At 44.2% G+C, this 25,361-nt stretch overlaps 2 protein-coding genes across 2 annotated transcripts in view; one reads left to right on the top strand and one right to left on the bottom strand.

The window, feature by feature from the left end:
• Positions 1-25,361, bottom strand: part of LOC311122154 (uncharacterized protein) — a gene marked incomplete at both ends in the record, with an annotated part of 314,006 nt that overhangs the window by 285,370 nt on the left and 3,275 nt on the right. The window lies entirely within an intron of this gene.
• On the top strand, positions 4,896-24,855 carry LOC311122165 (tripartite motif-containing protein 16-like). Its single transcript, XM_084196563.1, has 6 exons — positions 4,896-5,535; positions 5,949-6,044; positions 22,909-23,142; positions 23,255-23,414; positions 23,540-23,599; positions 23,831-24,855. Exons 1-6 carry the CDS (start codon positions 4,939-4,941, stop codon positions 24,337-24,339), a joined length of 1,656 nt encoding a protein of 551 aa, XP_084052689.1. The 5' UTR covers positions 4,896-4,938; the 3' UTR covers positions 24,340-24,855.

Genomic DNA, 25,361 nt, shown 5'->3' with positions numbered 1-25,361 from the left:
AACTGTAGTAGGGTCCACATAGATACTAGTCATGCTGGTGTAGTCTATAGCTGAGCTGGTTATACTGTAGTAGGGTCCACATAGATACTAGTCATGCTGGTGTAGTCTATAGCTGAGCTGGTTAAACTGTAGTAGGGTCCACATAGATACTAGTCATGCTGGTGGTGATGGTCCCCAGATGTGATGATTCATTCTGCTCTGTTTTTATGTACAATGATTTGATTGATTTGATCTTCAGAATATGTTATGAATTACAATTCAATGCATTCATATTTTTTTTAAAGTGCAATGTTTTAATCTTATATATTCACATTAATCATGATGTATGCTGTTAATGTATGTTGGTTGTCATTCAGAACCATTGAAATGTTTTCTCAATTGGTTCTCTGTCTCAATGTCATTTTCCTCAGTATCATGGAACATGTAGTATTACTTACTTGCTAATTGAACTATATGGGCCGGTTTCCCAGACGCAGATGAAGCCTAGTCCTAGACTAAAAAGCATGTTTAATGGAGATGTCCGGGAAACCGACCTTAAGTTTGGCATCTTTTATTCTCCCATTCTGCTCAGTCAAGCAACATTAAACCTGTCCAGCAGGTGGTGCTATTAACCAAACAATAAAAACCCAGCACATATCTTGACTTGCCACTCAGTATATCAGTAATGTTCAGAATTGTACTTTAATATCGTTGGAGATTGATGGTCTTTTTAATCCACTACCCAGAGTCAGGAACAGATTAAGTTAGGTCTGCTACTGTTCAGTTATTAAATATGATTCATGGTGATGGGAAATCAAAAATACATCTAGTAGTAGTTTTCCTTTGCTATTTATTCCAAGGTGTGTGTTTAACTTGTAAATGGATTGTGTTGAAGCTGGCATGTGGTGTGGATGATAGAATAGAGTGAATAGAGGAGAGAAGAGAGGAGGAGAGGAGAACATAATATAGAAGACAGATAAGATAGAGAGAGAATTCATACCCAGGGGAGTTACTGACTGGCCCAAATGACACCCTGTTCCCTACGTAGTGCACTAGGCTACTTCTGACCAGATCTAAAGTAGTGCACTACATAGGGAATAGGGTGGAGATTGGAGATTTGCTCACTGTCATTAGAATGAAGATTTCCATACAGGAGTTACTGTCTCTGTCCCAAATCTCTCCCTGTTCCCTACGTAGTGCACTAGGCTTCTTCTGACCAGATCTAAAGTAGTCTTCTAGATTTAACATGTTTTCTCCCTGTCATTAGAAAATGACAATATGGTAATGACTTTAGTGGTTTCCTCCCCCTTTGTTTTTATTGGTTGTGTGTTATGTGAGTTGTTGTGTTAGGTTTTCCCCCTGTGTTCCTAATGGAAAATCCATTAACAATGAATCAGAAACAAATTATTTTCCATTTGTGTTTAGACAACTTCATGGCTGACATCCCCCAGTTCTGTTAAGACCCATTGAACTGGGTCACATTCTAAATGGTCACTTGTATTGATAGTCCATACTGGGCCTATCTGTGGTTAACCATACTTGAGGGTTTCTTTCTGCACACATATTCCCTCATATCCAGAACTTTACCTGATGTCATCTCTCTCTCTCTCTCTCTCTCTCTCTGCTTGGCTTGACTCAGCTCTGTAGTGTTAGCCAGCCCAGTTTGGCCCTGCTTGACTCAGCTCTGTAGTGTTAGCCAGCCCAGTTTGGCCCTGCTTGACTCAGCTCTGTAGTGTTAGCCAGCCCAGTTTGGCCCTGCTTGACTCAGCTCTGTAGTGTTAGCCAGCCCAGTTTGGCCCTGCTTGGCTTGACTGTTCTCTATAGTGAGAAACAGGCATCAGTGTGTTGGAGGGGATCAGTCTGATCAAGGAGAGGCGCAGAATCACTGATCTGGACCACTTAGTGAGTCAATATTTGAGATGCAAGTGGATTTGTAGATTAGTGAGTCTGTGCAGTTGACCGCAAAGGATTTGATCTAAAACATGCACAATGTCATGAAGACCACTGCTACTCCATAGAATGAAACCATCCCCTATGAGGACTAATGACCAACTCTGAAACTCACCACACTATGCTGTACTGACAGCATCATCATCACACTAGCATTCATGTTCACACTCTGGGGCTCATTTGTCCACATTTAAACTGGTCTAGGTCTCCTTACAGGTTGGACACATTTAAACTGGTCTAGGTCTCCTTACAGGTTGGACACATGGGTCTAGAGGTCTCTAGTGGTTGAGTCTTGGTCTGGGTCTCACTGGTTCTGTTCCAATCAGTCTTGTCTCCATCTATGGTATATTCAGTACCAATACACCAACGTCATACACTCCAGACCTGGGTTCCAGTGCTTAATTTGAGCCGGATCCGGCACCTCTCAGATTTGACCTCATTTGTTCCAGCACCTATTTGCCCGGCTCCGGTACCTCACACATTATTTATACAATTTGTTCACTGTTTGCACTGTAAACATCTAAAAAAGCGATCAGAGTTAAATCAAGTTGCCTCCTGGTTATTTCTCCAGCCTCCCAGAAAAACCATCATGTAAAAGCGCGGTGATCCTTCTGTGCAATCATCCTAATCCTTCCCCACTGATTACAGACCTGCTCTCTTATTTGTACATATGTCCATCCACCGACGAAGTGCACGGGGGGGCAGTGCCCGGAGCAGGTGCAATTTGGACGGAGGCTCAGTTCAAGACCAAACAAACGTATAACCCCTGGCTTGTCAAGCAACATTCAAAGCTTATAATTGTAATAACCAGTTATAATTGTAATGGCTTAGCAGATAATAACAAAAGAAGAACAATATTTACATGGCTCAAAGAGAAGGAATATAATATATATTGTTTACAGGAAACCCATTCAACAATTCTAGATGAAGTTGGGTGGAAAAAGGACTGGGGGGGGCGAAATATACTTCTCCCATGGGCTAAGAAACTAAAAAGGGGTGATAATATTAATTAACAGTAATTTCGATCCGAATGTGCAAATTGTCCAAACAGATACGCAAGGTAGATAGATTATTTTAAATATGTTATTGGACCATAAACAAATATGTCTCATTAACCTTTACGGACAAAATAATGATGATCTGAGGATGCCTCCCGCGACGGCGTGACCCGTCAGAGCTATAGTGGCCTTGCCATGCGGATATCCTCGCATGCGTTTGTTAACAATCTAGGTCTTAGTTGTTGAAGTGCATCACACATATCTGAATTGTCACCCCAGCTCCAAAAGAGAGACACACAGGGCAGTCACCAGGGAAGTGATGGTGTTATTACTGCACACAGGGCAGTCACCAGGGAAGTGATGGTGTTATTACTGCACACAGGGCAGTCACCAGGGAAGTGATGGTGTTATTACTGCACACAGGGCAGTCACCAGGGAAGTGAGGGTGTTATTACTGCACACAGGGCAGTCACCAGGGAAGTGAGGGTGTTATTACTGCACACAGGGCAGTCACCAGGGAAGTGATGGTGTTATTACTGCACACAGGGCAGTCACCAGGGAAGTGATGGTGTTATTACTGCACACAGGGCAGTCACCAGGGAAGTGATGGTGGTATTACTGCACACAGGGCAGTCACCAGGGAAGTGATGGTGTTATTACTGCACACAGGGCAGTCACCAGGGAAGTGATGGTGTTATTACTGCACACAGGGCAGTCACCAGGGAAGTGAGGGTGTTATTACTGCACACAGGGCAGTCACCAGGGAAGGGAGGGTGTTATTACTGCACACAGGGCAGTCACCAGGGAAGTGAGGGTGTTATTACTGCACACAGGGCAGTCACCAGGGAAGTGAGGGTGTTATTACTGCACACAGGGCAGTCACCAGGGAAGTGAGGGTGTTCAGTGCCATGGCAGAGCAGCCAGGCCGACACACAACTCAGCCAGAGAGGGATTCAGGAGAACTCTTTCCAAGGAGTCAAACTGAATGGTGGAAGACCCAGCGACAGAGTCCTTAATCAGAGGGAGTTTTTCTAGAGCTTGGCGAGGAACATGGAGGCTAGAAGGTTCTCTCAAGGAGGACGGGCGGTGGACAATACAGGATACAGCCAGTTCATAGAGGAGCTGAAGGTGCTTTATGCTCAATACTGGCCAGAGGATGCAGGAGCACTGTATGGAGAAACAGTTATAGAATCTCTCTGCCAGAGGTTTGGCATTGACAGTCCACGTACGGTCATACGGGCCTACAGGCAGTACAGGGACACTGATGGTAATGATAAAGGAGACTTTCCAGATGGACTTAAAGAGATGTTGATGGAGGTCAGCACCATCCCCATCTCCAGATGTACTTAAAGAGATGTTGATGGAGGTCAGCACCATCCCCATCTCCAGATGGACTTAAAGAGATGTTGATGGAGGTCAGCATTGGGTGAGTCAGTGAAACTGGAAAGCATTTTTAGGACTATAATTTCCTCATCATATTGTAGCCTACAATATGTGTCTCCACACACCTAGGCCTAGGCTATTGATGGATTCAAGACAAGGTCGTTTTTATTGATCTCGGATTCTCAGTTTGTCAGTGTCAAAGTAGCATTTCGATCCTAGGGTTAGAGTTAGTTAGGGTTAGAGTTAGGGTTAGGGTTACTGCTGCTAGTACAGTGTAAGAATGAGGCATCACAGTACTTTTACACCACTGTACTAACAGGAATAATTACACACCAATAAACACACTGTAATGTAAAGTGTTACATCATTCTCAATGATCAGTCAATACATACGGTATTCATTTCAGCTACAGTACATTGTATCCCCCATTGTAGATAATTATCTCTCTCTCTCTCTCTCTCTCTCTCTCTCTCTCTCTCTCTCTCTCTCTCTCTCCCTCTAACCCCTCCCTCCCTCTAACCCCACCCTTCTGGCAGAACCAGGAAGTCCCACAAACTTTCTTCTGAGGAAACAAAACTGATCTGATTCTCTGTGTCGTCTGTCTGTGTGAGAGTGAACAACCGTCCAAATGGCTCAGCAGGGAGTTCTGCTGGACCAGGACCAGTTCTGTTGTTCTGTCTGTCTGGATCTACTGAAGGAGCCGGTCACCATCCCCTGTGGACACAGTTACTGTAGGAGCTGTATTGACGGCTGCTGGGATCAGGATGTTCTGAAAGAGGTCTATAGCTGTCCTCAGTGCAGAGAGACCTTCACTCCAAGGCCTAATCTGAGGAAAAATAACATGTTGGCTGAGTTGGTGGAGAAACTGAAGAAGACAGGACTCCAGGCTGCTCCCCCTCCTGCTCTGTGCTATGCTGGACCTGGAGATGTGGCGTGTGATTTCTGCACTGGGACCAGAAAGCAGAAAGCCCTCATGTCCTGTCTGGTGTGTCTGGCCTCTTACTGTGAGACTCACCTCCAACCTCACTATGAATTTCCTGCTTTCAAGAAGCACAAGCTGGTCAAAGCCACCACACAACTACAGGAGAAGATCTGCTCTCATCATGACAAACTGCTGGAGGTTTTCTGTCGTACCGATCAACAGTGTATCTGTTATCAGTGTACAATGGATGAACATAAAGGCCATGATACAGTGTCAGCTGCAGCAGAGAGGACTGAGAAACAGGTAAGACCAGAACTACTTGTTGGTGACTGTCTGATAATCAAATTATTAAAGATAGAGTAGGAACTAAGGCTGTTTGAATATGAGATAATTCAAATGAAATCAATCCTCTGCAGAACAAATATGAACACAAACCTTGATTATATAGATGTGTTAACCCAGAGTCTCCAAATGTATCACCATTTTCTAAAGTCAAACACCATTATCATTCGTTATCAAACTCCCAATCAGCTCCCCTGTTTTGTGCACTGTTAAAACTGTAATCATTCACATAACAATATAATAATATAATTTCACACAGACACTTCCTCAACATTTTAATCCCTATCTTCTATGGGCCCTATGTCCCATTACTATACTATTGATCTACTGGACAAATAAAGCTTGATAGCTCATTGAAGAGTGATTCTCCACAGAGGCAGCTGGGGATGAGTCAGCAGAAGGTCCAGCAGAGATTCCAGGAGAGAGAGAAGGAGCTGAAGGAGCTCCAACAGGCTGTGGAGTCTCTCAAGGTGAGTATTGTTGACCAGAGGAGACACACCATTTCGCATCTCTCCTCCAGTCAGAGAGAGAGAGAGAGAGAGAGGCCCCTATCCAATCCCACTGACCCCACTGTTGGGACATTACCAAAGCAAGTGAAATAAATAATAAACAAATCAGAAATTAACAGTAAACGTTACACTCACAAAAGTTTAAAAGGAATAGACACATAAAAATAAATAAAAATAAAAATCAAATGTTATAATTCAAGTGCAAACAGAGTGAGCCTTGCACCAGACTGAGTTCTGGAGGTGAAATGGAAATGGATGAGGGAGAGTTAAGTGAGGTAGAAGGTGTGGTGAAGAGCTCAGAACCAGAGCCTGGCATCAATGGACATGATAAAGAAGAATTTGGTGCAGTAGAAGTTACATTTTTGGAGAAAGTGGATCCATACCTTTTGGCAGATCCATTTGTGGTTTCATGTTGGGTGGGAAAGGAGTTGGGTGCAGTTGAATCAGTGAAGGTAACCTGTAGTGGACTTGTGATATTTCTTTGTGTTTCTTCTGACCAGAGGGAGTGGGCGCTCCATGTCACGCAACTTCGGTCAAGATCTGTTTCTTGCTTTGCTCTTAGGAACAGGGCACCATTGAAAGGAGTGATTTCTGGGGTGATGTTAAGTGTGGAGGTGGAGCAATTCAAGTTGAAGATTCCTGGTGTTTGTGATGCCCGCCGTTTGGTGCAGACCTGGTGTTGAGCGTGGTGAAACATAGGAGTCACTGTCAGTCCTTTTGAGTTTTGAGTCTTTACCTGACAAAGTCATGTTAGGATATATCAGTTATCCTGTTAGAGCTTTTGTGGCGAATCCACTGTGCTGTTTCAGGTGCAACGTTTATGGTCATGTTGCAGCAGTTTGTAGGAGGGAGATTCCAAGATGTGAGAAGTGTGCAGGAGGGCATGGGATGGAGGATTGTGTAGTTTCGGTGGAGAAAGTTGTGTGTCAACTGTTGGGATGCCCATGTTGAAGGGGATCGGAAGTGTCCGGTGCGAGAGAGGCAGGTTGAGGTGGCTAGAGTCAGAGTAGTGCAGAAGGTGTCGTATGCTGAGGCAGTGAAGAAAGTAGAGGAGGATGGGTCAAGGGTGAGAGATCCTGAGAGGATCCCTGTGAGTAGTAGATCTGTGCCAGCACAGAGGGATAGGCCAACGAGTGATATATGCTTTAGTAATGTTGGCTTCTTAGCGTTCATAGCAATGGTTATCAACTGTACCGCACAAATGGAACGTAAATCACAGAAAATTGATGTTGTGGTGGCAGCTGCAGAGAAGTATTTGGCCGTACAAGATTTGACTTCAGAAGAGTTACAGGGTGTGTTGAGTGGTGGTGTCCCGTCCTCCCAGGCCATTGGCATGGTGCAGGAGCAGGTAGGGTCAAAGTAGTGGAATGGGGTAATGGGTATTTAATGTGTAGGGTTAGTTGGAAGGGTGTTTTTTAAAATTATTATAGTTTCCCCTTTTCCCATTTTGTATCACATAGTAAAATGGATTTATATTATAGTCCAGTAGGGGCGGTAATGCAACATATTGGATACCAACCGCCGTTAATCCCCAAAGAAGAAGAAATGTTATATTACGCTATGTCCAGTGTTGTAACGATGACTCTGTCTCTCTCATTCCATCACTTTTGCGGTAGTTGGTTGTGTGGGTCTCTGGTTATGAATGGGGTGCTGACAGATAATCATTGATGGATATTTATAGAGCTCTGATCAGGACGACAATTGATTATGAGTGTATATTTTATGGAACAGCGGCAAATACATAATCCAGGATATAGCTTTAAGGATATGTATTGGTGCATTTAAATCAACATCTGTATGTGCCTTACTAGTGGAGGCAGGCGAGATGCCTTTGGATGTACAGCGTAAAAAATTGTCATTATCTTATTGGGTTGAAAGGCTGTGAGGTTGAGCATCCCACTGCTACTGTTCTAGATGACTGTTGGGAATATACTAGTAGACAAGGCAGTGGTTTTGGTTGGACAGTTGGAAAGCTTGCTGATGAGAGTGGTTTGAGGGAGTTGGAGGATGGCCCTTCTGTGGTGATAGGGGATGTTCCTCCATTGTTACTCCCAGACCCTGTTGTTGATCTGACCTTGGTAGAGAAAAGGAAAGATTGGTCAGAAGTCAGTGATATAGAGAAACTGGTTGACAATTACATTGGTAGAAGTTTTTATGCATTTTTACCGCTTTTCACAGATGGATCCAAGGACCCAGATAGTGGGCTCACAGGAGCAGGCGTTTACGTTCCTGAATTTGATGTGCAGATATGTAGAAGACAAACAGATGAACTGTCAGTATACTCAGTTGAACTGTTGGTGATAATAGTTGCCCTCCAGTGGGTGGAGGACGTACAACCTGGTAGAATTATAGTATTCTCAGATTCTCTGTCTGTATTGAATAGTTTATAATCTGGTAAATCTAATAGGAGTGACCTACTATTGTGTGGAAAGGAATGAAATTGTAGACCAGTTAGCTAAAAGAGCTTTGAAACGAGATATAATTGATATTAATGTTCTACTGGGTAGAGGTGAGGCCAAATGTAAGATCAGAGCCATTTTGATAGATGTGTGGCATAAGAGATGGTACTCTGAGCACAAGGGCCGGCATTTATATGTCCTCCAAAGAAAGGTCGGTGGACCAAGATTCAAAAGTCAGATTAGGAAGGAAGATGTGGTGTTTACTTGATTGCGCTTAGGACATTGTACATTGATCTCGTCATTACATCTGGTTGGCAAGAATGGGAATGATTTGTGTGTGGAGGGTATGGTCGATGAAACGGTGGAGCATGTGTTGTTATATTGTTGTAAGTATGTTGAAGAGAGGGAAAGATTGAAGTGTAGGGTCATTGAGGTTGGGGGGGTTGGGGTTGGAAGGGATTTTGGGGATGGGGGAGGGTCTATTAGAAGTTAGTAGGGCTCTTCTTTGTTTTCTCAGAAGTACTGAGTTAGGTAGGAGGATTTAGAAATGTTGGAAACCGTGATTGACCACACACTCCAGCACAGTAGGTGGTGGCATGCACCTTTAAAGTTGGTTTGTGGACCGCCATTATTTCATAGAAGAAGAAGTTGTAGGTGTAAGAGATTGTGGTTCGTGAGGAGGGCTACTATTATTTTTTCTTTTGGTTCTTGCGTATTTTATGAATGTATTTTCTCATGGTGGAGGGTTTGTTTATTGGTTTCCACTGTTTATCGTTTAGAGGTGAGGGGGGAGTAGGGGTAGTTTGTTAGGGCGGCGTGATGGCCTCAACCGAGTGGAGAAGAAACGCTGTCGCTTCGGGTGCGGTCCGGAGAAAGGTGTGGAGGAAGTTTTGCTCATGGTCGGCGAACAGGTTGGAGCGGAACATCTGCACTCTGCATCCAGAATGAACAAGGCGGTGGTTGTGTTAATGAAAAAGGTTTGTCTTGTTGTGAGTGGGATTTTTGTGAGGGGTGTGTTGGTGCAGATGTCGCCTCTTTCGATAAGAGTTGTGGTGGCTAATCTGCCTCCGTTTATTGCTTTCGAACAGACCGCAAGTAGTTGGTTAGTTTTGGTAAATTTGCAAGTGGTTTTCGTGTGCTCTCGGCTGGGTGCCAAGCGGAATCCGTTAAACATGTCTGTTTTCGTAGACAAGTGTTTGTTTCTTAACAAACTTAAAGGTTACACAGGGGAGGGGTGGAACACAGGGTTTGCTAGTACAGATAGTTTTCGGTGTTTCTAGTGTGGGGATTGTAGTGTTGAGTCAATGTCGCTAGTTATTGCTGTAAAACAAAGGAGTCCGCTCATACTGAACCCTTGATCATAAGTTTTATTCCTATCACAAGATTCCAGCATAAGGTTACGGATGTCATGACCACCCGGAGAGCGGCGTCCCAGATTGCAATGGCCGCTCTAACCTCTTCTTCGTTTTTACCCAGTATATATAATCTTCCCAAGATATGGGTGGCTCCCTCTACTGTCCAATCCCCTGTCTACAACACACACTTCCTGTCTGTTGTATGTGGCATCACACTAAAACAATTCCCTCTGACACTAAAATAACCATCCTCTCAGGTTCCACTTAAAACCATTAACAAAGTCATAATCTTAATACACTACATATTTCCCCCTTCGAGACTAACTAAAAGTCTCGAAAACAAAAAGAACAGGATTATGACAAGTAACAATTTATCTTATTGAGTATCTTTAACAATAAACCAAAACATTTTCCCTCTGGAGTGTAAATACCTTTCTATGAAATATGAACAAATCTTTATGAAGTGTGAATACATTACTATGAAATATGAACAAATCTTTATGGAGTGTGTTACGAACCCCGTGGCTCTAAACATCTAGGGTGGATGGACATGAGACCCGTAACATAATTAATGTAAATTATAAGGGTGGCATGGAACAGTGAGAACAAATATGACACAACAACCATGAACTACCGTCAAACACAAATGGTTTATTTCTGAACACACGGTAAAGGTTTGGGAAAAAGGGCTGAGCAGGACCCAAGAAATGAAACAATAGTGTAAAACACCCCTAAACTGATCTTGCCTGCCTCAAGAACCGCTAGGCTACTGCTACCATACAAAAATACAGGGGGTGGTCCGCTCAGGTCTAACTAGTGTTTATAGACAGTTCTTTCTACGGGAAATGTATGCCCAAGGGCAGCTAGCTCAAACTCCCCTTTTCCCAGAAACACACAATAGTTACCAAACAGAGTAACCAGCAAACTAATGAGTACTCTAAACACAGGACATCACAGTATCCATTACTCACATACAAAACAGTGGTCTAACAGAATTACCAATCATAGTAACCAGCAACTTAGTGAGTAACCAAAAACAGGACACCACAGTGTCCATACTCACATACGGAAATATTCTCTCCTCTCAACAAACACAAGACTGGTTTTTATACAATGGGATGTGTGATTTAAAAAAATGAGTAACAGGTGTTGCAATGCACAGGAATGTTCACTGATTGGTCCAATCAGCAGACACCTCAACGACCACCAATCAGGAACATACAGGACACCTGTGATTAGGGCAGAAGGAGAGAAACACACAAAAACACAGGATACCTGTATCCGTAACACTCCCACCCTTAAAAGAGCAAACCACAGTGGTTTGCGACACACGTACTATCACAACACCCAAATTCACAAATCATCCTGCCGGGATAACAAAAAAAAAACCTAGATCATTACACACGAGACAAAGCATCTGCCAACACATTATCCAACCCCTTTTTGTGGCGGATCTCCAAATTATAATTTTGCACGACAAGTGCCCAACGCATAAGGCGTTGGTTCTGGTTGTACATCCGGTGGAGAAAAACTAAGGGGTTATGGTCAGTATACACTATCACTGGTAATGCACTGGAACCAACATAAACTTCAAAGTACTGCAGAGCTAACAACAAAGCTAGAGCTTCTTGTTCAATGGTGGAATAGTTTGTCTGACATTTGTTAAATTTCCGTGAAAAATAACAGACAGGATGGTCCACTCCACTCTGGCCCTGCTGCAGTAGAACAGCACCAGCACCTCTGGCACTTGCATCTACCTCCAGTTTAAACGGTCGTTCAAAATCTGGCACAGCAAGAACAGGAGTACTACATAAGAGTGCTTTAGCAGTGTTAAAAGCAGTACAACAATCTTCAGACCATACAAATTTTCTCGCCGGACTGAGCAAATCCGTTAATGGAGCAACTACCGCAGAGACATTTTTACAGAAACTACGGTAGTAGCCAACCATCCCTAAAAAACGGCGTAGCTCTCTTCTGGTGGTAGATGCGGGAAATGCGTTTATAGCGGAGACCTTGGCATCTACAGGGCGCACCTGACCATGGCCGACCTGTTTACCAAGATAAGTAACAGTGGCCTTCCCAAACTCGCACTTTGCTAAGTTCAGGGTTAGAGAAGCGGTTGCTAGACGTTCACACACTACCCTTAGAGTTTTAACATGATCAGACCACTCAGTTGAATAAATTACCAGATCATCAAGGTAAGCACTACAATTAGGAACTCCAGCCAATACTGTGTTAACCAGGCGTTGGAAAGTGGCTGGTGCGTTCCGCATCCCAAATGCCATGACAGCATATTGTAGGAAGTGATCTGGGGTCACAAAGGCAGAGATGTCGGAGGCACGTGGGGTTAATGGCACCTGCCAGTAACCTTTTAGAAGATCTAGTTTGGTTACATAAGTAGCAGCACCTACAGTATCAATACAGTCATCCAGTCTGGGTAACGGGAACGAGTCGGGCACTGTGACAGCATTGACCTTCCGATAGTCCGTACATAATCTGGATGTCCCATCAGGTTTAGGAACCAGAATGCACGGAGAACTCCAAGGACTTGAACTTGGCATAGCCAGGTTATTCTCCAGCAAATAACCGACCTCACCCCTCATTATCTTTCTCTTAGAGACGTTGACACGATAAGGATGTTGCTTGATAGGTGCAGCGTTTCCAACATTAATGTCATGTTCTAACACATTTGTACATGTAGGAACATCATTAAAAAGACATGGAAAGCTGTGTAATAGCCTCACAATATCATCTGACTGTCTGTCCGTTAAATGAATCAGGCTTGACGGGAGAGACAGCAGCATCTCTGAATTGGGCAATCTAGCACACTGCTGCTTAGTATTGCGCAACTCCAAACCATCTCCGTCCACATCATTAACATGACCTCCCACTACAGCCGTAGCAGCAATAGAGACAGCCGACTCGGCCAGTTTCTCTGGACTGTCTACCTGAGTGACGGGTCTGGTGTGGTATGTCTTCAACATGTTAACGTGGCACACACGAGATTGGCGTTTTCTATCAGGAGTCTGTATCACGTAGTCAGTTTCACTTAGTTTCTTTTCAATGACATAAGGACCAGAGAAACGTGCTGACAATGACGCTCCTGGCACAGGCAACAATACAAGAACTTGGTCACCTGGCTGCAGTGAACGAGAAACAGCCTGTGTGTCATAGTGTCGTTTCATCCGTTTCTGTGAGGAAGACAGCGCTTCCTTTGCTAGAGCACAGGCAGCATGTAGGCGCTCACGAAAGCGACTAACGTAGTCCAACACATTTTCTTTCACACACAACTCTTGTGACAAAAACTGATCCTTAAGGACTTTCATAGGTCCTCTCATGGTGTGTCCAAACACCAGTTCAGCTGGGCTGAACCCTAGGGATTCCTGTACTGTCTCACGGACAGCAAACAACACTAGAGGAACTCCCTCATCCCAATCTTTCTCAGATTCCAAGCAATATTTACGGAGCATAGACTTCAGGGTCTGATGCCAACGTTCAAGCGCACCCTGAGACTCTGGGTGATATGCGCTTGACACACGGTGTGTAACTGACAAGGATTTTAACACTTGTTTGAAAAGTTTAGAAAGGAAATTCGTACCCTGATCAGTTTGTATCACCTTAGGTAACCCAAAAGTTGAGAAGAATTTGATCAACGCTTTACTCACCACTGGAGCAGTAATCCTTCGCAGAGGAATGGCCTCTGGGTACCTGGTGGCCACACACATAATTGTCAACATAAACTGGTTACCAGATTTTGTTTTTGGTAATGGTCCAACACAATCAACCATCACATGTTCGAAGGGTTCACCTATGGCCGGTATGGGACAAAGAGGCGCGGGGGAAATAACCTGGTTCGGTTTCCCAGTTACTTGACAGGTGTGGCAAGTCCGACAGAACTGAGCCACATCTTGTTTTAAACTAGGCCAAAAGAAATGTCGCAAAACTCGATCATAAGTCTTGGTGACTCCCAGATGTCCGGACCACTGGTGATCATGAGCGAGGGATAAAACATTTTGTCGAAAGGCTGTAGGAATCACTATTTGGTAAACAGCATTCCAATCTCCGCCAGCGTCAACATGGGATGTCCATTTACGCATAAGGAGATTACCATTAATGAAGTATGCCATATTTTTCTTCTTTAGCTCCTCCTCTGAGACAACACTAGAAAAACATTTAGCCAGGCTAATGTCAACCTGTTGGTTAGCGATCAGCTGCTCACGAGTAACTGGTAACTGTATTGCCTCAGCAACAAGTTCTACATCCTTCTTCCTTTCTCTGGGCTCTTGGTCAGACTGCACCAGCTTACCAGAGGTAGCACCCGAACTATCCTCTGGGTCACACTCTCTGAATAGAATCGTGTTCGACAAATCTATCACTTCACCCACTTGTCGTGCTTGAGCACGTGTGACAGCACAAGCGGGGAACACATCTGGATAACCCTGTGCCAGCTCCTCGGAGAGAGACTGGTCACTTTTATCCAATACCTCCAATACGGGTATCACCTTTCCTCCGGCAATATCGTTGCCCATTATAAATGTCACACCTTTTACTGGCAACATAGGACGTACTCCAACTCTGAACACTCCACTGACTAACTCAGAGTGTACGTTCACAAAGTGCTATGGCACTGGAACAAATCCCATTTCAATTCCTTGTACTAACACACTGGAACCACAATATGTATTATTAGACAAGGGCAACACATCAGCTAGTATGAACGACTGCGCCGCACCAGTATCTCTGAGGATTCTAACTGGACGCTGAGACGCTTCATCATCTGATATAGAAACAAACCCCTCAAAAATGAACGGTTCATAACTGTGATCTGGGACAGGGACTTTCAAACCACATTCACTATGAGGCCTCTGTCTTGATTCCGGCCTTACAACCGTACGAATCAGCCCAACACCCGTTGGCGGCCTGGCGTGCTGAGGCATCCCCGGTTTGCGTTTTAGCAGAAAGCAATCATTAACCATATGTCCCACCTTATGACAATAGAAACAGTGACGCACATCTTTTGGGCGTGCTGGATGTACTGCTGTTCGACTAGGACTAAAAGTTAGCAACTCCGCAGCCCTGCTCTCCGTACGAGCCAAAAACACGCTCTTATGCGTCAACACAAACTCGTCTGCCAATACAGACGCTTCCGACAGTGAGGATACTTTCTGTTCGTTCAGATAAACTACAATGCGTTCGGGTAAGCAATTTTTAAACTCTTCTAACAAGATTAACTCCCATAGAGAGTTAAAATCAGTTACCTTACTAGCACTGTGCCATTTGTCAAACAGATTTCCTTTGTCTCTAGCAAACTCCACATAAGTCTGAGTAGGAGACTTTTTATGAGACCTAAATCTCTGTCGATATGCCTCAGGAACAAGCTCATAGGCACGAAGAACAGTAGCTTTGACCACGGCATAATTCAAACTGTCTTCAAGAGGTAGCGCTGCCAGAACCTCTTGGGCTTTACCTGTTAGTTTACACTGAAGTAATAGGCACCATACCTCTTCGGGCCATTTCAATGCTACCGCTATCCGTTCAAACACACTGAAATAGGAATCAACCTCTGACTCCCTGAACACAGGTACCAAGGTGATCTGCCTACTAATATCAAACGTAGCAGCCGACACAGCTGGTGAGGATGGCTCACTAGCAGGCATAGTATTAGCAGAGACTAACCTCGCTGTTTCTGCCTCTAGTTCCATTTTACGCACCTCCAGTTCCATCTTACGCATCTCCAGTTCCATCTTACGCGTCTCCAGTTCTTGATCAAGCCTACGCGTCTCCAGTTTGTCTAGCCTGATTTGTGCCCGCTCTTCCGCCTCCATTTGGAGCCGTGTCAAGCGGACATCCATCCTGGAATCACTGTCAGTCAGTGGGGAGAGTGGGTCATAACGGGGCAATGTGGCCGGAGCCTTAGCCTCGTCCTCAGACACTGATGGGCTTACAGGAACAGCCACCACCTCCCCTACAGGAGCAGCAGACTGGGGCGGCGGTAACTCAAGCACTCGCTCGCTCAACAATATTTCTAACACTGCTTTCCTCACTTCGGCTTTCACTAAAACCCTTGATATCGGTACAGAAAAGTGGTCAGCCAAAACCTGTAGATCCACTCTACGGCAATTCTCAAAAACCTCAAAAGTAGCCATCCTACTAGCAACACGAGCCGTCGACTACTGAACACAAAAAAAAACAGGTAGTACAGCTGCCAAGCTCAACACTGAACCAGACACTTACTAATTTACATGAGTAGCATGGGATAGATCCCGGACGAACCCCCACTTTATGTTACGAACCCCGTGGCTCTAAACATCTAGGGTGGATGGACATGAGACCCGTAACATAATTCATGTAAATTATAAGGGTGGCATGGAACAGTGAGAACAAATATGACACAACAACCATGAACTACCGTCAAACACAAATGGTTTATTTCTGAACACACGGTAAAGGTTTGGGAAAAAGGGCTGAGCAGGACCCAAGAAATGAAACAATAGTGTAAAACACCCCTAAACTGATCTTGCCTGCCTCAAGAACCGCTAGGCTACTGCTACCATACAAAAATACAGGGGGTGGTCCGCTCAGGTCTAACTAGTGTTTATAGACAGTTCTTTCTACGGGAAATGTATGCCCAAGGGCAGCTAGCTCAAACTCCCCTTTTCCCAGAAACACACAATAGTTACCAAACAGAGTAACCAGCAAACTAATGAGTACTCTAAACACAGGACATCACAGTATCCATTACTCACATACAAAACAGTGGTCTAACAGAATTACCAATCATAGTAACCAGCAACTTAGTGAGTAACCAAAAACAGGACACCACAGTGTCCATACTCACATACGGAAATATTCTCTCCTCTCAACAAACACAAGACTGTTTTTTATACAATGGGATGTGTGATTAAAAAAAACGAGTAACAGGTGGTGCAATGCACAGGAATGTTCACTGATTGGTCCAATCAGCAGACACCTCAACGACCACCAATCAGGAACATACAGGACACCTGTGATTAGGGCAGAAGGAGAGAAACACACAAAAACACAGGATACCTGTATCCGTAACAGAGTGTAAGAGCGAAAAACCTGTCTGGCAGCCTTCTTCGTTTATCCATCCATCAATCAAGACAGTAAAATTCTCTCACGGCCCCTCTGCCCCAGGCAACCTTTAGTTAATGGTATTGCAATGTTTACTATTTTCAACTATATCAACAGGTGTAATTACCTTCTTAGTCCTTATATCCTTTTTCCCCATCTTAACAACTCTTTTATATTCCTTTAATGTGCATTATTTTATTTTAGACTATATAGCCTATGGCTTCCTCCCTTTAATTTTTAATATAATTTTTAAAATAAATTTATGAATAATCCAAAAAGATTATAATTATTTATATTTCCTATTTTACTAATTTATCAATTAGTGGCTGTCTTACCTTTCCTGATTGAAGTTGGTATGTATAATATCTATAATCCAGCAACACTACAGTACTCATAAACCCCATTGCTTAATAAGCATCCCATTATCTTAATTTTACAGAATAATGTCAGTACTCGATTTCCAACAAAACTCTAATCAAACCAACTCATGCACAGAAACTCCAATACACAATTTTTAATCTAATCAATTGATCAATCTTCTGCCAAGTCTCTGTGAAATTGTCATAACATCAAATATCCTGTAGGGGAAGATTTTGTAAACAGAACAGTACTAGCCTGATATTTGACTCGATCCTCTGTCGCGTCACACCTTGTCACGTGATGTACACCTCAGCACTTCCTGTATCTCTCTCTCCTCCCTCCCGTCTCATATGACCGAAGAACAAAAGAAACAGACAAGAATTTAGCAGTTTATGCAGTCACTGAGTCTCTTCAACCATTCAATATTCCTCCAGTCACATTCGCTCTAAGAATTAACTCAGGAATAATTATAGATATCTCAATAACATTTTTATTTTATTTATTTATTTAATTATTTTATTTTTAATCCGTCAACATATCTCTCTCATTTATCAATTCAATAGGTCACAAAAACAGTTTCAATCTTTAAACAACAGCCGATGTAACAACCAGAATACACCATTAGACTCTAAATGTCTAAATCTTTGTTCCTCCGTCTGTGTCTGTGTCTCCCCCCTTGCAGTGTAACAGAGGCATATTCTCCCTATGTCACTCTAGTGTCGTAAAATCACACGTGTCGTAATGTAGTGCCGTAAAATCAGACGTGTCCACGCATGCGCAGTACATTCACCAATACGATTTCACCATTGAAGGGAGCTCCTCAGCTCTCTCCCCAACCCAAACAGACGGTTAACAGTAACTCCGTTTTCTCCTCATAGTCAAACAACATTTAACAGAGCTCACAAAGCATAGAACCTAAATTCTACACACACAAACATAATTTAAGAGGCATTATTACATCGCAATGGCCCTCTAAGGTCACATGTTAGCATGTAGCATGCAGCATAATTAGCATTTAGCATTAGCATTTAGCCTTAGCTTAAGCCTGCATTGCGCCTAAATTCTTTCTCTTTGTCTCTACCTTTTATGATGCCGTGAGTTCAATGGATGTCCTATGAGAGGTTCCCCCAAACAGATACCCCGTCGGATACAAGATGAGCAGTAACTTACAATAAAATATATATACCACCGTCTCGAGTTCCCAGAACTCACCTGAAACACATCTAACGCGTAAAAGGATTTTCGGCCCATCCTAAGATCGCCCCCCTGGGGTCTTTCCAGATTCGCAATACCCTAAGTTGTATACGTATATCTGCCTTGTATATCTGCCTTATTCACTACCATCGATTGTTCTAGAATTCCTATTCAAGCCTATTTCTATAGACACTCCCTGAGGTCTCTCTCCCCCCTTTTGCGCTGTCTACCAGTGCAAACAAATGTATGGTTAGCCAGACCCCCAGTTCTCAGCAATAAAGCAACACAAGGCACACATCGGTCCTAACGGTACATCTCTCCAGTGCACACTCAAATAGCCTCCAACCTAACAAATGCCCAAAGTGGTGAGAAAAAACTCACCCTTATCTGGCCATAACTTCGGAACGAGTCAGCTTGGCGCTTGAATGGAACAAAGGAGAGATGCAGACCCTCCCTTTTCGTGACGCCATTTGTAGTGTTGAGTCAATGTCGCTAGTTATTGCTGTAAAACAAAGGAGTCCGCTCATACTGAACCCTTGATCATAAATTTTATTCCTATCACAAGATTCCAGCATAAGGTTACGGATGTCATGACCACCCGGAGAGCGGCGTCCCAGATTGCAATGGCCGCTCTAACCTCTTCTTCGTTTTTACCCAGTATATATAATCTTCCCAAGATATGGGTGGCTCCCTCTACTGTCCAATCCCCTGTCTACAACACACACTTCCTGTCTGTTGTATGTGGCATCACACTAAAACAATTCCCTCTGACACTAAAATAACCATCCTCTCAGGTTCCACTTAAAACCATTAACAAAGTCATAATCTTAATACACTACAGGATCATCAGTTATAGGCTACAATCAGCAATATGATTGATAGGTAGGACAGGTATTGAACCCAAATAATCCCTACTCAGATGCGCTAACCTCAACCCTAGTAAACATGCATTATAAGGGAGTAAATATCCTCTGAATAGAAAAGAAAAAACACTGCATCTTCCAGCCCACCAATAAATTACATAATGCAACCGTCGCGGTTAGCATATTTACCTCAACATGCCCCTCGCTTGCGTGAGAAGGCAGAGTGCTCGATGCTGGTTGATGAATTTGACAATTAATGTACTAGGAAAATACGTTTTTGTCGACCAGAGGTGACTGAATTAATGTTTAGGCTTATTGATAATTGTAGTGTCGAGTTAATGTTGCTAATTATGCTGTGAAACAAAGGAGTCCGCTTATACTGAGCTTTGATCATACGTTTTATTTATATCACAAGATTTCAGCATAAGTTTACAGATGTCAAGATCATCCGGAGAACAGAGTCCCAAAAGAATATGTCTGTTCTGCTCTCCTTTGTTCAAACCCAGTACTTTTAATCTTTACCCAGGATATGGGCTGTTACCCATACTGACCAATCCCCTGTCTACAACAAACAGACTCCCTCTGTTCTATGGGGTGTCACTCTAAAACGGCTCCCTCTGAAACTGAATAAACATCCTCTCAGAATCCACTTGAAAACATTAGCAAAGTCATAATTCTTCATACACTACATAATCATTATAGTAATGAAGTATAATTTCAAAACATGACCATAAAAACAGGTAATAATAAACATGACTCATCATTATATTACTCCACAGTAACGTGTTAAATGCTTTTTCAGTCCTTCCTCTTGCGTTAGCAGTGTGGAAAGGGACAGTAAAAAGCTCAGGCAGGAGTTTTCCTGTGAGGGAGAGTGGTGGTGTATCCAGGGAGAGAACTAAACTAATCTTCTGAAATGTCATTCATGGTCTTATGCTGCCATCCATTGGAATTAATAAGCAACTGCAGTAGTACTGAATAAAGTGTTTTTCCTTACTAATCCGTACTAAAATAGTGATTACTCAGAATTGCAAAATAAATGGCAGGGGTACCAGGAGGGAGGAGAGTACATTTTTTACATTTTAGTCATTTAGCAGATGCTCTTATACAGAGTGACTTACAGTTAGTGGGTGCATACATTTTCATACTGTCCCCCCATGGGAAACGAACCCACAACCCTGGCGTTGCAAGCGCCATGCTCTACCAACTGAGCTACACGGTAGTAGTGCATGGCCAAGTGGTGGTGCGCAGGCCGTGGAGAAAGCGGTGGTGGGGAGGGTTGCAACTGGGCTATATGAGCTGAGGCAGGTTTCTGTAGTAACAGAGACTCCGGTGGGCAAAGGCTTGGTGGGCTCATCCCAGGAAATATTGCCTGTCATTGGGGAAGAGGCACTGATCAGGGGGGAAGTGCAGGGGGGCAGAGACTGGGGAGGAGGAGGACGGTACCGTAACAATGGAAGAAGAGGGGGGAGGTGAGTCTGCGGGAGCGGAGGACAAGGCGTCTCATTTTCAGATGGCTCATTGGATCCAGAGCTGACAGCCAGTCAGGCTGAGGGCCCAGTATATACGGTGAGAGAACTTTCTAGGTTCCTGATGGAGACTAAAGGGGAAAAAGAAGGTTCTGCTGGAGTCTTATTTTATTGATCCTGGAAGGTTTGTAAGGTCAGTACAACACGTGATGAAGAATGAGGGGTTTAGTGTCCTCTCACCCAGGAAGTGGTATAGGCTGAGAAAATGGGTCATGGGTTCTTAAGGGCATGTCTTCAGAATCTGCTTAAATTGATGTTTTTTTCTGGCATGGTGGCTTTATGGGCTTCTCTACTGGTTTCTGATTGTGGTGATTTCCCTCCCACCTCTTATGGAGATTTCACGGTTAGACTTCCTTAACATGAACGGCGGCAGAGACTGGGGGAATATGTAAACCAAAAACATTTAAACGTGATTTTTTTGCAAGACACACAGTGATGTGATTAATGAAGTGTATTGGGGGTTTGGTGTAAATGGGCGCAGGTGCTGAGCCATGGCACAAATCTTAGTGCAGGGGTAGCAAAAGAGGTGTGTAAGGGTAGGTTGTTAGTGGTTAGAGCCAAAATCAGTGACCTTGTCTTTGCTTTCCAAAATGTGTCTGCACCTAGTACAGGGCTCAGTTCTCTGTTTCACCAGGGCCCAGGAAGGTGTCCTATTGGAAATTCCATGTAAAGCTCTTAGAAGATGTCACTTTTTGCTCGAGCTACCAAGGCTTTTGGGAGAGGTGGGGACAGCAGAAGGGGGAGTAACTTCTGTTGTGGGGGAGATGAGGGAACCTGATGGGTGGCAGCTCCGTCTTGCCGAAGTTCAGCTTGAGGTGGGGATCCGACATCCACACTGATATGTCTGCCAGACATGCAGAGATGTGATTCGCCACCTGGTTATCAGAAGGGGGAAAGGAGAAAATTAATTGTGTGTCGTCTGCATAGCAATGATAGGAGAGACCATGCGGCAGGAGAGACTCAATACAGCAGGGGTCTCTGATTTCTATGCTGCAGTACTGAGGGCCTGGCAGCTGCTGAGGCCCACACCAGAGGGGGGTGTGGTGCCTGGGCCATGGGTATGGGAGGAGCCCATCTTCCACAACCCACTGATCCTGTTGAGGTCCACTCATTCAGCCATCCTGCAGGGACCTTTAATGGCAGCAGGCATCATGAGACTAGCAGACCTGCGGCTGCCGGGGGGTGGAAAACCCGTCAGCACAGCAGGCGGGACAAACGTCTCTTAGGCTGAATTGCTGCTGGAGAGAGTCATGGGGGAGGTCCAGGAGGCTCTGCCTGACCCAGTGAGGAGGGGGGTGGAGCAGCCTGAGGAGGGGCCACCACCGTTTCCACCACTGCAAGTGACAGCAGAGACTGGGGACTGGCAGGAGAGTCCGGAGGACTTACTGACTTTTAACACTCTGAGCCTGGGGGAGTTTGAGGAGGTGGGGGGTAAGGTGCTGTTCAAGGTTAGACACATCAGGAGCTTAGTGGGAGTGAAGGGGCATCAGTGGCAGGGGGTTGTGGGGGCTGAGAGCATGGCAGGGTATAGGTGGAGGGTGCTCTATAAGCTCCCAGTGCTGGAAAGGTCAGGGGTCCTCCAGTGGAGGGTATTACATGGAGCCCTGGACACCAATAGCTGGTTGGCTCGGGTTGACCTGGGAGTTGGGGAGGGGTGTCCGTTTTCTGCAATGACAGACTGCTCATCATGTTTTTTCTGTGTTGCCAGGGTAATGCCATTACTGTTGACGCCTTAGGGTTGAGTTTGAGTTGTACAAAATGATCAACAGTGTGGAGATGTTTCAGGAGGTATGGGGGCTCAGGGGGGCTGTCTGTACGGCTGGAGAGGAGGGGTTGGATGGACGGTTGGAATGTGGTGCTGGATGGTGTATTGTACTGTGGTGTTGGGTACTGTATAATGTGATTGTGTGGAGGTTGTGGTGTCACACAATGTGCTTTTAGGGGTGGGGGTGTTAGTGTAATGAGGATGGCTCATTAAAGTAAGACAAGTCAGTCTCTCTCTCTCTCTCTCTCTCTCTCTCTCTTAACAGCGCTCTGCACAGGCAGCAGTGGAGGACAGTGATAAGATCTTTACCGAGCTGATCCACTCCATTCAGAGAAGGCGCTCTGAGGTGAAGGAGCTGATCAGAGCCCAAGAGAAGGCTCAAGTGAGTCAAGCTGAAGGACTCCTGGAGCAACTGGAGCAGGAGATAGCTGAGCTGAGGAAGAGAAGCACTGAGCTGGAGCAGCTCTCACACACAGAGGATCACATCCATTTCCTCCAGGTAACTAAACTGCCTTGATACATGTGATATGAAACTAAAACTCAATGTGAAACTCTCAATCATTTGGTTCTGTTCTCTCTCTCTCTCTCTCTCTCTCTCTCTCTGTCTCTAGAGTTATCAGTCTCTCTCCGGTACCAGTGTATCTTCAGACTTACCCAGCATCGTTGTCCGTCCTCTTCAGTACTTTGGAGATGTGAGTAAGACTGTGTCTGAACTGAGAGAGAAACTAGAAGACTTCCTTAAAGGAGAATGGACCAAGATCTCCACTACAGGTGTGTTGAAAATAATAAGAACATCAACTTTAGACCATTGAAAGTTCCCTACTAGTCATATACATGTGGAATATGGTGTGATGATAACATTCCCTCTCTCTGTGAATGTGTTTGTGTGTCTGTAGTGAATATAGTGGAGGTTGTACTGCCTCCAGAGCCCAAGACCAGAGAACAGTTCTTACAATGTGAGTCTCTGTATTCTGAAGTAACTAACAGTCTCTTTTTACTGACACTCCTAACAATCCCTCTAGAAATATATAGCAATAGTAGATCTAATCAAAGACTGGGTATCTATCTGACATATTTCTCTGATTTGATCTCTGCTATGCTCTAATCAAAGACAGGGTAGATACAGTATCTGACTTAACTTATTGTTCTAACTCCCCTCATTGGTCTCTGCTCTGCTCTTCTCCCAGATTCCTGTCAGCTCACACTGGACCCAAACACAGCACACACACTCCTCTCTCTGTCTAAAAGGAACAGAAAGGTGACCTATACAGACCAAGACCAACCATATCCTGATCATCCAGGCAGATTCACCAACTGGTGGCAGGTTCTGTGTAGAGAGGGTCTGTCTGGACGCTGTTACTGGGAGATGGAGTGGAGTGGGTGGTGTGTTACAGCAGTCTCATATAAAGACATCAGCAGAACAGAGACAGATGGTGGATTTGGACTCAATGACAAGTCCTGGAGTTTAGAGTGCTATAGTGGTGGTTATTTTTTCAGACACAATAATGTTGAGACTAAAGTATCAGGCCCTCAGTCCTCCAGAGTAGGAGTGTACCTGGATCACAAGGCAGGTACTCTGTCCTTCTACAGTGTCTCTGACACAATGACCCTCCTCCACAGAGTCCAGACCACATTCACTCAGCCCCTCTATCCTGGGTTTTGTCTCTGTGGTACTGCTGAGCTGGTTAAACTGTAGTAGGGTCCACATAGATACTAGTCATGCTGGTGTAGTCTATAGCTGAGCTGGTTAAACTGTAGTAGGGTCCACATAGATACTAGTCATGCTGGTGTAGTCTATAGCTGAGCTGGTTAAACTGTAGTAGGGTCCACATAGATACTAGTCATGCTGGTGTAATCTATAGCTGAGCTGGTTAAACTGTAGTAGGGTCCACATAGACACTAGTCATGCTGGTGTAGTCTATAGCTGAGCTGGTTAAACTGTAGTAGGGTCCACATAGATACTAGTCATGCTGGTGTAGTCTATAGCTGAGCTGGTTAAACTGTAGTAGGGTCCACATAGATACTAGTCATGCTGGTGTAGTCTATAGCTGAGCTGGTTAAACTGTAGTAGGGTCCACATAGATACTAGTCATGCTGGTGGTGATGGTCCCCAGATGTGATGATTCATTCTTCGCTGTTTTATGTACAATGATTTGACTGATTTGATCTTCAGAAGATGTTATGAATTAAAATCTGTAGTCATATATATTTAAGTGCAATGTTTTTGTCTTGTACATTCACATTAATCATGATGTATGTTTCTGATGTGTATTGGTTGGCATTCAGAACCATTGATATGTTTCTCAATTGGTTCTCTGTCTCAATGTAATTTCCCTCAGTATCATTGAACAGCTTGTAGTCTCGGCCCTAACTGATGTGTTCTTTCACCTGGAGCTGCATGGAAAATGGTCCAGGAACAAAAGGACAATTCCCAAGGACTAGTCAGCCCACTACAAGCTGGAATAACTTACTTTCTACTTAAACTATATGGGCCGGTTTCCCCGGACACAGATTAAGCCTAGTCCTAGACTAAAAAGCATGTTCAATGGAGATGTCCGGGAAACCGGCCCTAAATTTGGCATCTTTTATTCTCCCGTACTGCTCAGTCAAGCAACATTAAACCTGTCCAGCCGGTGGTGATATTAACCAAACAATAAAAACATCAGCTATATTGACTTGATTTGATGCTCAGTATATCAGTCATGTTCAGAATTGTAC

Source organism: Coregonus lavaretus, assembly GCF_964263955.1.
Source record: "Coregonus lavaretus genome assembly, contig: HAP1_SCAFFOLD_334, whole genome shotgun sequence".
NCBI classification, from domain to species: domain Eukaryota; kingdom Metazoa; phylum Chordata; class Actinopteri; order Salmoniformes; family Salmonidae; genus Coregonus; species Coregonus lavaretus.
This window is presented reverse-complemented; position numbering and strand designations above follow the sequence as displayed.